The sequence below is a fragment of the Oncorhynchus masou genome, chromosome 9 (genome assembly GCF_036934945.1).
Source record: "Oncorhynchus masou masou isolate Uvic2021 chromosome 9, UVic_Omas_1.1, whole genome shotgun sequence".
Classification (NCBI taxonomy): Eukaryota; Metazoa; Chordata; class Actinopteri; order Salmoniformes; family Salmonidae; genus Oncorhynchus; species Oncorhynchus masou.
Genome location: NC_088220.1, coordinates 63,441,823 through 63,457,002, shown reverse-complemented (window position 1 = coordinate 63,457,002; position 15,180 = coordinate 63,441,823). Strand labels below are relative to the sequence as shown.

General features: G+C 40.7%; 1 protein-coding gene across 1 annotated transcript in view; it reads left to right on the top strand.

Moving 5' to 3' along the window:
* The first annotated feature begins 4,948 nt into the window (after nt 1-4,948).
* The window catches only part of LOC135546448 (synergin gamma-like), a 41,367-nt gene continuing 31,135 nt past the window's right edge, over nt 4,949-15,180 (top strand). Inside the window, 2 exon segments of the mRNA XM_064974871.1 lie at nt 4,949-5,011; nt 14,299-14,339. Of these exon segments, the coding sequence (XP_064830943.1) occupies nt 4,977-5,011; nt 14,299-14,339 (76 nt within the window). The 5' untranslated portion in view covers nt 4,949-4,976.

Below are 15,180 nucleotides of genomic sequence, written 5' to 3'. Positions count from 1 at the left end.
AATGGAAATATTCAAATATAGAAACTGTTTTGAATGCACAGTTATAGCGGGAGTCAGTTCGGCAATACTAATTCAGCTGTACAACACTACAACATTCTCTCAAAACTACAACAAACATACAGTGTCTCAAATCTGAACGAAAACTGCATCCTCTGTGGAGTAATATGATGTGGTTTTAGAACTGCATTCATCCAGTTTATAGTGTCCAACTCTTAAGGTCGGCTCTCCCCCACTGACACAAGTGAGTGTTTTGCATATCATTTGTTTATGACAGGATCTCAGCCATACAAAAAGCAACGTTCAAGAATCGCCCCTGGTTTTTTTCCCTCTGGAAGGGGACAACTTTGATAAATTAATCTGTGAGTCAGTGAGCATGTTACCTTACAAAGTGTTAGAATGCACTTTATTGTGTGTTGTCCAAGAAAACCTGAATACACAATGAGAGACCACAATATACAGGAGGGTGAATGGATATTTATTGTAAGAGTTAATGTAATGTGATGGCAAATTACTGTAGTAATACTCTGGCTGAGATATTCTATCCTGAGTTTAAAGAGAACTGAAAGACCCTGAAAGAGACTGTCCTCCATAGTTCTAAGAGGAGGAGTCACGCTGGGGAAGCCCTTGTAATCCAATGATGTTGCTCTGTTTGGTTATCAATGAGCCCTTTGATTTTAGGCCCAGGGAGCCACTAAAGATCTGACTACTGCTCTTTAACTACTTTTCACTGAAAGAAACACAGGTTATAGAAGAAAGAGCACTATACTCATTTGCATCCTTTTGGATAAGGGAATTTAGGATGCTATACTATACAGCATTAAAGTCACCCAATAGTTTACATAATCTCTATCAAAATTGCCGTGTGAAAACTTAACACAACTACGGTATTTCAATTAAATTATAATTCAATATAATTGTTGCAGTTTTCTGGGGCTAATCTGATTTTTTGTGTGTTATAATTTAAGAGTAATTTATAACTGAAATCACAGATTATGTTTGTTCATGTGAGCACATATTGACAAAAGCATTGGACTGAATATTTAATATTGTACATTATCATTGTGTGTTTTATTGCATCATTTTGGCTACGTTTGCATTTTGGCTCTGTGAGAGGAAATATTTGACTGTCTATCTTTAAATATTATAGTCTAACTAAAATTAGTGGGAAATGTAACTGCCAGGCAGCTTCTAATATCTCCATATCTGAACTCAGAATCTAGTGATTCTATTTGTGCATTTATTTTAGTCTTACATCCTTGCCTTTTGTTTCAATAGTATTTGATGTGATGTTGATCCATCAACCATTGTTAAACAAATGAACCTACAGTCTCTTCCCTGAATTCTGCACCCATTTGTCATCCAGTCGGTCTCTGTTATGGAATCTCTAGCCAGAGAGCTCAGGTTAATGAGCGACATGGTATTGTCATCATTCATGTCATCGACCACATTGTGAAAAACAAAGAGGACAGAAAAAGCAAGATGTGGAGTTGGTGATAAAGGGAGGTAGAGGAGAAAGTTACGCCGGGAAAGAGAAAAGTCATGCAGATACCGATTACAGCATAGCTAAATTGTAATACGAGAGTAGAACACGTAAGGATAGGTTTCACTGACCAGAGAGTTTGACATTTGTTCACTAGTGTATTGCCAAGACATTTACATTTACATTTAAGTCATTTAGCAGACGCTCTTATCCAGAGCGACTTACAAATTGGGACAGAGGAGGGAATCTTCAGGTCCAGTGGGGACCCAGAGGTCAACGCAAGGAGCGAGATGGACACGTGGGGAACAGAAGGAAGGAACACAGGGACGGAAAGTGGAAGCGGCAGGGTGAATGTGGCCGTGTGTTTAGCAGTCCCAAAAGAATGGGTACTACATCAACTCCAGCTGGGGCCCAAGGGGTTAATGGATAAGACTGCCCAGCAGGGGTCAGGGGTCAGGAGGCCACTCTCTACCAGGGCTAATTGGCCACAGTGAACAGAGTTCAGGCCCACCGGCCGGCCCTCCATGGAGAAGTACATACACATGTATACAGCAGCTTTGATAGAGGCGTCTTCCATCAAAGCCCTTGATCTGTCTGAGAGAGAGAGCTCCTCTGTTGTGCTTCTGTTCTCAGACAGGCCTGAGTTAGAACAATCCTAGCCCTTCACTGTACATCTCCCTCACTACCACCTACAGTGATGCAGTTTGACAAATATAGACAGTATAGTTGGCCTTTGGTTCTTTCTTACATATGCATTTCAATGCAATTCTTTGTTGTTGTAGGTCCAGATTACATTTGAACACTCTTTTTCTTTTACGTTTATTTAAAAAAACATTTCATCCCCTTTTTTCTCAGCATATAATTCATCTGCAGTAACTGTCAGAAATTGCAATGTCAAGTAAAAAGTACTGTAACTTGATGTAACCTGCTCATTGTTGTGGGATTACTTTATTGTCTTCAGTGTGCAAGTATATAAACCCTTATGCCATACTAAATGAAAAGTAGTTGTCCAGGCCAACACAAAGGGCTCAATTAACATGTAAAAAGTATGACAAATCCTCCTGGAAGATGTTCTATCTATTACAAGCCACAATTTAGCTGAGAGTCTGACAGTTGTGTATCATAAACACAAGAGACAACACGACTGAAGTAGAGAAACAAACAGTCAATAGAACAAAGTGCTATACATCTGAGAGTTGTTGTCACAGTACACTATACTGCACTTCCTGTCAGAAACAACCATTCCCAGGACACAAACTGCTACAAGTAAATTACTGCACTACAAATATAAACAAATTAGTTTTATCCAGTAGGCCATAAACCCTCAGATGTGATACATTACATTGTTAAAGGATAAATAAGTTGAATGGGGAGTCCTTTCACAGCCCGAGGGAATCAATCTTACTAGCAGGCCATCAGAGGAATAGGTCAGAATAAGAATGAAAGCTCTTTTTGGCCCATTGTTTCTAAATGGATAGTAAATGAGATGTGTCTCATCTTGTCTTCTACCGTCAGAGACAGATCATATACAGTACAGAAGGATCCTGACAGATTGCAGTTGTCATGCTGATGCTGTCACTGGCCTGGTACTGAAGAGGTTGATGATTTATGGAGAATGGTGGGATGCCCAGAGTGGGCCTGGGTTAATGTTCGACTCTCTCACAGGGCCACCTCTGGGGTCTGCCTGCCCACAGCCTGCCCAAGCAGCTCCACCGTAGGGGGACCTGCCCGACTCTGCCGGCCTCCAGCTAAACTCTATGCTCTCAGCAGGGTAGGAGACCCATGCTCTCTTCAAGGCCTGTGAATGGATTCAAAGAGCTGTGTAGGAGGGACTGAGGAGACTGATGAGGGGCTGGTGAGGAGTTTCACAAGTAGCAAAAAGTAGCAAACAAATGAAATTCCTTCAGAAGATATTGTTTAAATCAGCACTTCACACTAAAACAAATCACAGGATAGGACAACTGCTAATCAGTGTATCTGTAATGATAGTTTAGTAATGAGTAGTTAGTAGTTTCTTTCAAAGAATCTATTGCACCAAGCATCAGTTAAATTTGTGTCATTAGCCATGTGTCATTGTACCAATATGGACGCAATATGGACTAATGGGTCAAGACATTTGTTTATATTTGTAGTGCAGTCATTTATTTGTGGCAATTTGTAACCTGGAAATTGCAGTTTCTGTCAGAAAGTTTAGTATACTAATGTGGATGCACAATGGTATACTCAAAGGTATAAGTATGCAATATCCTTTTGCATATTTGGGTACTTATTCTACACAAATCAGGATATACCCTGTATGTGATCTATTGAAAGCATCAGATGCATTCAGAGTAAAAATGATATAAATGCGGTCAATCCTAGCTGGTGGCTACCCTCATTAAGCTGTAAATCTTTCACAATAACACCCACAGAACAGTGGGAGAACGGTTCATCCTTGTAACTCCACCTTGTCACTGGTGCAACAATGAAGATGCTTGCTGAAAATGTTTATGTGAGGGGCCACACAATAGCCTCAATACCTCATTCAGCCAGTATAAATGTTGGACAAATCCCTCAGGGGACAAATGCAGGTGCCATGAAATACAACAAGCTGTAAATATATCAGTTTATTTGACATGCTGATAATGGATATACAGATGTAGGATCTAAATTTGACCCAGTTTGCTACATCAGCAGCAACAGGAAATTATATTATTATGTAGATTATATTTAATGGAAGTTTTTGTAGGGGTTGATAAAACATTTCGTAAGGAAAAATAAAGTCTGAAATGTCAAAGTGGAAATGACAAACTTCAGAAGGCTTTTTAATCCTCAAATACACTACAAGTTGCAGGAATTGCAGGAAAGCTCTGCAAAAGGGTGATCAAATGAAGATCCTACATCTGTATTAGGGAAATCTAATTTGATCAATTAGGAAGAATGAGGGGTCAAGTCAATTGACCCCATGTTGCAGTAGGCCTATCCACGAAGATAACTTTTCCCATGTCATCAAATAAAATCAGAGTGTTTGAGGGACTGAAAAAACACCATGATCGATGCATGTGTTGAACTGACAGTATTTATGTAAAACACACATATTGCAAACCTTGCAGAGGCAGGTTTAATTCTATCCAGCCCAGGATAGGGTTTTAATGTCAGTGATATGGAAGACCCAGGGAAATTAATCATCAGCATTGACTTAGTGACGTTAATTAATCTTTTATTTATCGAAAATAAAAAATACCTTAGAAATGTGGGACTATTTGAAAGGTTTGTCTTGTGATATGAGAAGCATCTTCTTCATATAATCAAGACAGGTACACAATTTACATATTTACTGTAAACTTTCCAAGAGCCTTGGCATCATGTTCCATGGACGCAATGCCAAATATTTTAGTGAGTTTGACAGAAGCACCACAGCGACATCTTGTGGAGGAGAAACAACAGTGACCCGGAAGATCCGTCACACACGGTCACTGCCGACGACATCTTTCTGTCACAGACCAATGTTATCAAGATGGCGTTACGGCCAGGATCTGGGGGAGGTGGCAGGTACTTATTTTCTGTCTGTATAAATATATAAGAAACGAGTCAATAATGTGTCTTACGATATTCTGCACTTGACAGCTGCGGTTTAAATTTACACACGGAATAGCGAGTGAAGAATGAGCGTTGCAATACGTTAGGCGAGGCAGGCTAGCCATACAGCTAATTATGCTAGATGCCTAAGTTAGCTCGATATCATAGGAATGCAGCTTTTTATTGAAGTGCTAACGGTTAGATGTATTGTCACATCTTTGCTGGCTGTCGAATAATAATAACAAATAATGTGTTATAGTTTATATAAAGCGTATTTGCAGCACAGTAATGTCGTTAGCTAACTAGCCATCCAGCTAACGTTAGCGAGTAGCTAGATCAGCTGGGTTGTCAGATGTTGTTTGCTAGCTAACGCTAGTTGCTTGTGCGAACAGCCCATGTATGGATTGGCAGGCTAAGAGGATTCGATACCTCAACACACTGTCATCTTTAGGTTGTTGGATTGAGCTGACTAGCTAGCGAGCTAACATAGTTGCTACCGTCCTTATTAGCTCGGGCTAACGTTACGTCAGGGTATCCACACTGCACACATTCTCCCCAACCTCCTTCAATGTTGTTGGTGCTTTCAAGACAACTGGGAACTTGTAAAAAACTGAGGTCAAATCATGCTAATATCCCATAAGCTGTTATTCCCTAAACATTCAAGCACTAAAGCAGCTAACCTGTGCTGCCATGGTGAATCTTCCTGGACAAAGCTGATGTCTGATCAGGTGTTGGATGACATCATGAAGCAAGCTGCCATGCCCTCATTCTTTCAGTGGCCAAATCTAGGCTTGATCATGATCTCACCACACATGCATATAACCTAGATCTCGTTTTTGCCCCCATGAAAGATAAATCCTCTCTGCTTAGACTAAAAATACTTTTGCTTTTCTGATCTTTGCTTCTGGTCTGATGTCATTATAATACAACTATTGTAGTTCAGTCAGTCAGATCTATCAGCCATGTCTTAACAATGGAACCGCTATAGGCCAACGGCCACTGACGTTTAATTTTGTAAATTAAACAAATTGGCCCAAAAAGGAATGCAAGGTCCTGAGCCTTCCCTAACTTTTCCTAAATGTTTCTATTTTACATTGCTCATTTGTTAGGATTTTTAAATCACAAACAGAAAAGTATTTAGAGACTTTCCCCCCGTTTTATCCCCCACCTATTTCCAACTTAACCCACGAGACAATGCGCTGTTGAACGTTGTTACCCAGCCAGGCGCGAATGAGTCTCTCTCTCACTGAATTAATGGTAATTGTGCACATTACTTCACAATTTAATTTAAATCAGCGTTGACGCTTATGTTTATAGCAAATCATTTGACCAGACTCCTTGCGGGTTGATATTATTTTCTTTTACATTTACTTTGTAAAAATAAGCTATTACAGGACTGTTTTATTTACTACAACTCTATTTCTAATCAAATGTATTGTAAAGGAAACAAAAACATGCTACATCCTTGACTGAGTTGATGAGCAAAGGGAAGCAAACAATGCCAACCCACTGAATGAATGCCAAATGGATGAATGGGATATAATTGTGCAAGTTACTTAACAATCAAATGTAAATTTGGCCCAACTAAATGATGAGGGCGAAGAGGCTGATTTTAATTTAGAACAACAATAGTATAATGATGAGTTTGTGTTAATGGCTTTTTATCACCGTTAATAATTTGACTTGCGGATTCATACCATTCTCTTTTATGTTTTACTTTGTAAAAACAAGCTGTCGAAAACATGCTACGTGTTGCATCAGGCCTTTAGAATAATGCAAAACATATAATTGACTATCAAGTGGATGAGCAAGGGGAAACAAACGATGCCAGTCAGCCAGATGCAAGGAAAGGAGGATCACTATCAAATCCTCCTTCAGAGTCACATGCAGGTCACATGTTTGGATGTCTATACTTACCTTTGTCAAATTACTCTCAATTCAAGAGGTACAGCACTATTTACAAATTTGACTTTTTCCAAGAATATTTGCGCTGTCCATGCCTTCAGCACATGACCACTCGCATGGCGATATTGCTCTGGCTACTAAGCAAATACTTGTAACATAATACATGTCAAATATTCTATTCTGTTTTCTTTTAAATTCATTTTCTTATTTCCACAATGTTTCTTTTGACCAAAACGAAAATTATAATGGAGTCCTTTGTCATGGACTTGAACTAGTGTTTTTTTGTTTTTTCTTAGAGCCTAAAGTAACATAAACAAATGAAAATGCTATTATGTTCTTTTGAAATAATTGTTTTTTAGTTTTCTAATGTGACCTAAGACCTTTATAAACAACCAAATTCTTATTCTTCCGATAGCATTATATGAAATATATTTATTAGACTGTTAGAATGTTAATGTGTCGAAAATGTACTTTAGGCTAATGTTTTTTTTTTATTGTTATATTTTTACATGGATATATTTCCACAAATATTTATTAATGCAATTCATGCTTTACAATTGTTTATGCGCTGTTTATCAAGTCTAGGTGCTTATGTTTGCGCACCTTGCGCACCTCAAAAACTTATGTACCCACTAGAGAAAGTTGAGAACGTTGCCGGCCATCCTCTTTAGCAAAATCATCAGATTCACATCAACCCGCAAGGTGGGCTGAAAGGCCAGGCGGTTATCGTGTTAAACCTGAGCTGCTGTAGTGAAATAAAGCCTTTGCTTTAAATCTCTTCTCAGTTTTTAGCGATTGATGTAGAGGTCTATGAGAAATGGTAAATATTTAGTAAAGTCTTGATTCCTGCATGAGCCTGTTGATATTGGTGAAGCAGCAGTTCGTCCTACATTGGACTTGAAAAGACTATCCTCATGACTTTTTCATCAGCAGCTTGGGCCTGAGCTGAGCCGTGTGAATAATTAATCTCTGCCTGCAACGTGCCTATGGACCCAACCAGCCAGGTGATATGGATACTGATGCTGGGGAAACCAAATAGCTTTAGATTAGGCTGGGCCTACAGATTAGATTGGCAAGAGTAGCCTATCTCATATATGGTCTCATTGAAAATAACAGTTGATGTTTGTCTCTGACTAACAAATGTTCTGGAGACATTTCTTGTCCTGGCATTGGTGTACTTTAAGACCATTGGTGGGGGTCAGATATAGGTGAAGTGCTGATTTAGAGTACTGAGCAGCTGTACAAACTCCAACTGAACTCATCTATATTGAAAGCTAAGATCTGTAGAGAATAATGTTTTTCTGGTTCTATTGGTATTATTCAGGCCTCTCCCCCATCTCTATTAGTAAGCTGTCTACACCCAACGGGCTGGCTAGTGGTCTCAGATCAGCGAACGTGACCGGGGCTAGCTATGCATAGCCCTGCTGGGTGTGTGTGACTGTGTTAGTGTGTGGTGAAGGCTCTGCGATGTGGTGGACATACTACTTGATGACAATGTTACACACTGAACCAGGGACGGGGAGCAGGCAGGTAGGCGCTGTGCTGGCAACCTATCCTGAAATAAATGAGAAACAACCTGATCCCAGACTGTCAACAGTAGCCAGAGGCGTGAGTCTACTTCACTGGCCCTGCTGCCTGGCATAGCACTCTGAGGATGTCACAAATGGCATCCTATTACCTATGTAATGCACTACTTTTGACCAGAAAGTCTCACAACATGGGACGAGCACTCCGCTTTGGGCTCCCGAGTGGCGCAGCTGTCTAAGGCACTGCATCTCAGTGCTAGAGGCGTCACGACAGACTGGTTCCTGGTTCTAATCCAGTAACAACTGGCTGTGATTGGGAGTCCCATAGGGTGGCGTACAATTGGCCCGGGTTTGGCTGGGGTAAGCCGTCATTGTAAATAAGAATTTGTTCTTAACTGACTTGCCTAGTTAAATAAAGGTTAATTAACCTTTCTAGCGCTCGACAACATTCCGCTGAAAAGGCAGTGCGCGAAATTCAAAAATATGTTTTAGAAATATGTAACTTTCACACATTAACAAGTCCAATACAGCAAATTAAAGATAAACATCTTGTTAATCTATCCATCGTGTCCGATTTCAAAAATGCTTTACAGCTCAAGCACAACAAACGATTATGTTAGGTCAGAGCCAAGTCACAAAAACACACAGCCATTTTCCCAGCCAAAGATATGAGTCACAAAAAGCAGAAATATAGATAAAATTAATCACTAGCCTTTGATGATCTTCATCAGATGACAGTCATAGGACATCATGTTACACAATACATGTATGTTTTGTTCGATAATGTGCATATTTATATCCAAAAATCTCCGTTTACATTGGCGCGTTATGTGCAGTAATGTTTTGATTACAAAACATCCAGTGATTTTAGCAGAAATACTCATAATAAATATTGATAAAAGATACTAGCGTTATTCACATAATTGAAGATAGACTTCTCCTTTATGCAACCGCTGTGTCAGATTTCAAAAAAGCGTTATTATCTGAGAACGGCACTCAGAACCCAAAACAGCCAGAGTAAAAGCCGCCATTTTGGAATCAACAAAGTTAGAAAGAACACCATCTCAATTCAACGGCTCAGACACAAGAGGTATGTGGCAGGGTCTACAGTCAATCACGGATTACAAAAAGAAAACCAGCCCCGTCACGGACCAGGATGTCTTGCTCCCAGGCAGACTAAATAACTTTTTTGCCCGCTTTGAGGACAATACAGTGCCACTGACACGGCCTGCAACGAAAACATGCAGACTCTCCTTCACTGCAGCCGAGGTGAGTAAAACATTTAAGCATGTTAACCCTCGCAAGGCTGCAGGCCCAGACGGCATCCCCAGCCGCGCCCTCAGAGCATGCGCAGACCAGCTGGCTCCACCCTACCTGACACCCTAGACCCACTCAAATTTGCTTACCGCCCAAATAGGTCCACAGACGATGCAATCTCAACCACACTGCACACTGCCCTAACCCATCTGGACAAGAGGAATACCTATGTGAGAATGCTGTTCATCGACTACAGCTTGGCATTTAACACCATAGTACCCTCCTTCGTCATCAAGCTCGAGACCCTGGGTCTCGACCCCGCCCTGTGCAACTGGGTACTGGACTTCCTGACGGGCCGCCCCCAGGTGGCGAGGGTAGGCAACAACACCTCCACCCCGCTGATCCTCAACACTGGGGCCCCACAAGGGTGCGTTCTGAGCCCTCTCCTGTACTCCCTGTTCACCCACGACTGCGTGGCCACACACGCCTCCAACTCACTCATCAAGTTTGCGGACAACACAACAGTGGTAGGCTTGATTACCAACAACGCAGAGGCGGCCTACAGGGAGGAGGTGAGGGCCCTCGGAGTGTGGTGTCAGGAAAATAACCTCACACTCAACGTCAACAAAACTAAGGAGATGATTGTGGACTTCAGGAAACAGCAGAGGGAACACCCCCCTATCCACATCGATGGAACAGTAGTGGAGAGGGTAGTAAGTTTTAAGTTCCTCGGCATACACATCACAGACAAACTGAATTGGTCCACCCACACAGGCAGCATCGTGAAGAAGGCGCAGCAGTGCCTCTTCAACCTCAGGAGGCTGAAGAAATTTGGCTTGTCACCAAAAGCACTCACAAACTTCTACAGATGCACAATCGAGAGCATCCTGGCGGGCTGTATCACCGCCTGGTACGACAACTGCTCTGCCCACAACCGTAAGGCTCTCCAGAGGGTAGTGAGGTCTGCACAACGCATCACCGGGGGCAAACTACCTGCCCTCCAGGACACCTACACCACTCGATGTTACAGGAAGATCATCAAGGACAACAACCACCCGAGCCACTGCCTGTTCACCCCGCTATCATCCAGAAGGCGAGGTCAGTACAGGTGCATCAAAGCTGGGACCGAGAGACTGAAAAACAGCTTCTATCTCAAGGCCATCAGACTGTTCAACAGCCACCACTAACATTGAGTGGCTGCTGCCAACACACTGACTCAACTCCAGCCACTTTAATAATGGGAATTGATGGGAAATGATGTAAAAATACATCACTAGCCACTTTAAACAATGCTACCTAATAATGTTTACATACCCTACATTATTCATCTCATATGTATACGTATATACTGTACTCTATATCATCTACCGCATCTTTATGTAATACATGTATCACTAGCCACTTTAACTGTGCCACTTTGTTTACATACTCATCTCATATGTATATACTGTACTCGATACCATCTACTGTATCTTGCCTATGCTGCTCTGTACCATCACTCATTCATATATCTATGTACATATTCTTTATCCCCTTACACTTGTGTGTATAAGACAGTAGTTTTGGAATTGTTAGTTAGATTACTTGTTGGTTATTACTGCATTGTCGGAACTAGAAGCACAAGCATTACGCTACACTCGCATTAACATCTGCTAACCATGTGTATGTGACAAATAAAATTTGATTTGATAAATATTCACTTACATTTGATGATCTTCATCAGAAGGCACTCCCAGGAATCCCAGTTTGACAATAAATGACTGATTTGTTCCATGAAGTTCCATCATTTATGTCCAAATAGCCACTTGTTGTTAGCGTGTTCAGCCCAGTAATCCAACTTCATGAGGCGCGAGCATTTCATCCAGACAAAAACTAAAAAAGTTCCATTACAGTCCTTTAGAAACACGTCAAACGATGTATGGAATCAATTATTAGGATGTTTTTAACATAAATCATCAATAATGTTCCAGCTGGAGAATTCCTGTCTTCAGAAAAAGCACAGGAACACGAGATAACTCTGTCGGGAGCGTACGTCATGAGACCGAGGCACGATGCCAGACTTAAACAGGTCTCATGAGCCGCTCCTTTATAGTAGAATCCTTATTCAACTTTCAAAAGACAGTTGACATCTAGTGGAACCCTAGGAAGTGCAACCTCATCCATATCTCAACGTGTACTCGGTAGGCAAAGCTTTGAAAAACTACAAATCTCAGATGTCCCACTTCTTGGTTGGATTTTTCTTAGGTTTTCGCCTGCCATATGAGTTCTGTTATACTCACAGACATCATTCAAACAGTTTTAGAAACTTCAGAGTTTTTTTCTATCCAATACTAATAATAATATGCATATATTAGCATCTGGGACAGAGTTGGAGGCAGTTCACTCTGCGCACGCTATTCATCCAAAAGTGAAAATGCTTCCCCCTATCCCAAAAATGTTAAGTAAAAAATCAAAATGAGGCCTATAGGGAGTTGTGATAGGAGAGCTGTACTGTAGCAACAGGTACTAGCTACATTTTGGAGTTGTGTTGAGCTGGTAGGAAAAGCTCAGCTATATGTAGCATTCATCTTCAGTTAAAGTGCTTTGATGGGTGAGACTGAGAAATTGTACTCGGATGAATTGCTCAAGACAGGGTTAAGTGTTATTTAATAGGTTCATAGTTAAGTATCATATTAAAGCCGAGCTGTTTAATCAGTCTTTGGGAGGGTACGACTGGTGCTGGTGCTTCCTGACTTTCAGTATGCACTTTATTTATTCATTATCCCCAAAATGCCAAAAGAGTGAAAGACTTGCAGAAGTATGGTTTACATTAGGTTGCAGTGCAGACAGGGATGCATTACATAATTTAAAGCTCATATGAGGAGTTCATTGATGTTGAAAGATCAATGCTTTTGTTTAAATTGGTTACCAGAGTGAAAAGGAGAAAGTGCGTTAGGTCTAATGATACACATGGATCTGGTAGGCTAGTTACTGTGGTAGAAGCACCTTTATGCATGTGTCACAGCCCAAGCCTTATATTAGCCCAACAATGTTGGTTGTATCAATGAACACAGGCCTTGTACAATGCAATGGCCTATACAGAGCCCATAGCTGGTATCGCTGGCACTGCTGATCTCACTCTGGGTTAATCTGCACTGTTGTTCCAGGGGGTTTCATTTGCTGTGGTTGCGTAGCATAGCGCTGCTATGAAAGCTCTGTAAAGCTACATGCTAAATCTGAGGGAGAACAGATGTGAGCCAGAATGTCTCACTCCACATCAAGCCCAGGTTATGGGAAAGGATCCTGGTATTGTTAATGCATTGTATTATTCAATTTGTAAACAAAGGAATACTGTTTTCTTTTCAAATTATAATTATTTGATTCTGGCATCCTAAAATAGAAAAACATAGTTTTTTGTCTCGTATGGCATTTTGGTACCTCTGGGAAAGGATTATTTTGACAAGATGGAGAAAAAACAGCTTGCAAGTGCTATCTGGATGGATTCATGGATTTGCCTGAAATGGCAGTTGTAAAGTGAAGCTCTAAGGTCCAGTGTACTGCTCTGTAGGATGGACTGGGCTAGTGGGCTTACCTGGGTATTAGTAGTCTCTCTGGATGTTCAGGTGTTATGATGGGCAGCAGGTAGACTAAAGCTGACTGCTTGCATCCTCATCCATCTCTTTTCTCCTCAAGCATCAGTAGGACCATAGAGCTAGTGAGAGGAGGAGTCAGACAGGAAGCAGACTGCATCAAATTTCCAAGCTGGCCTTGTTGACTCGTTATCCCTCTCTTTTACCTAGTTCTCTGACACGGTCTGTTCTTAGAATCTAGTCTATCCTTTGTGTTTCTATAGATAAATACGTTTCTATAGATTCCTGCTCTTGTCTCCATTTCCCTGCCGTGTCCCGATCTAGACAGATTCTCCATCAATTACAGCACATGAAACGACCACTGACGTGCATTCCATTAAAATTTAGCTGTTATTACTTTACCACTATGAATATGCTTGGAGAAGCATTCCAGAACGACTGTTTTCAGAGGAGCTCATTCCCTGATCGATAAATGTTCTTCTGAGCCACAGAAAAGGGTTATTGGATAGATTTTTCTTCCTGCCTGTCAGGTTTAGTGTTCGCGGTCAATGCAATATTTATTCATGCATTCCCTGGAAAGCAGTGAGCTAGAACAATAAGGGCCACACTGGATTCAAGTCCAGGCTGCCTAGCCAAACAGAAAAGTGTCCAGAATATAAAGACGGAACAGAAAAAGGGATGCTAGGTATTGCCACATCACCATACAGCATGTTTATTGTTTTACTTTCTCTCCGTGCCATTGTAAGGAAATCATATCCAATCTCCAGTTTTGCTAATTCTTTGTGATGTGAATAAATTTAAAGTCTGACAAATTATTGGTGTGAACTGATAATGATCCATTTGCTGAATGGTTTTCGATGAATAGTCCAATCTTTCCTACTTTTATGCGATAGCCTATAGTGAGAGAGTTGAATGATTTCAGCCTAGATGTTCTCCATTAGTCTTCCCTTTAGGCTAGTCTCTAGCTGTGTTATTGACCTGTGTTTTTCCTTCTCTCCTGCAGTTTTATTTATCCTGTTGGAGGGGGCCTGGGACCGCCACAAGGTGAGCCATCCTGCACGCTACGTCCCACATGGCACCCTAATCCCTATTTAGTGCAGTACTTTTGACCAGTAGTGCACTTTATATGGAATAGTGTGCCATTTGTGACGCATCCTGTCAGTCAGCGCTACTTTTCCAAATCTCCCCGGGCACTTCACTCTCTTATGTGCCCTGGTTTCTTGAGACGTTTTTGGATTCAGTAAATAGGCCTAACCAGTAAACTCATAATGATGTTTATCAGAGTAAATTCAGTTCAGAGGTGCAGTCTGCTCTATCAACAACAACATCAGTCAAATACAATACATAAGACATAAACCTAGGGCCTATCTGTTTGTAATAGTTTATTAGGTAATTGGGATATTTGATCATCTCACATTGTGATAGTAAGCTCTGGAATTGACCTTGATGACTTAACAGTACTAAGCGTTGGTCATTACCCATGACAACTCTCTGGTATCATGTGGCTTATGTTGTAGCTGTGTTATGTATAGGGTGTTTGTTGAGTTTACAATGACACTCTTCATAAACAAACTAGGGCTGGGCAATTCACAAGATATATCTTGATTTACAAAATAATTTTTGTCTCTAAATAAGCATGGTTGTACAATTAAAGGTAAAATACACTGCATTTAAAACAGTCAGCAATAATCTAATGAATTCTGGACTAAATATAATCCTTACACACAACCATAAGACCCTCTAATAATTACATTTATTTGATTAAAATAGTTTAACTTGCTTTTTGTTGCAATAATCACTTTTCTGGCTTTCAAGTCTGTCTATGAAAATGCAATTTTTGGTTACAAATTTAACGAGAATATACACAATGCATATTGACCAATAA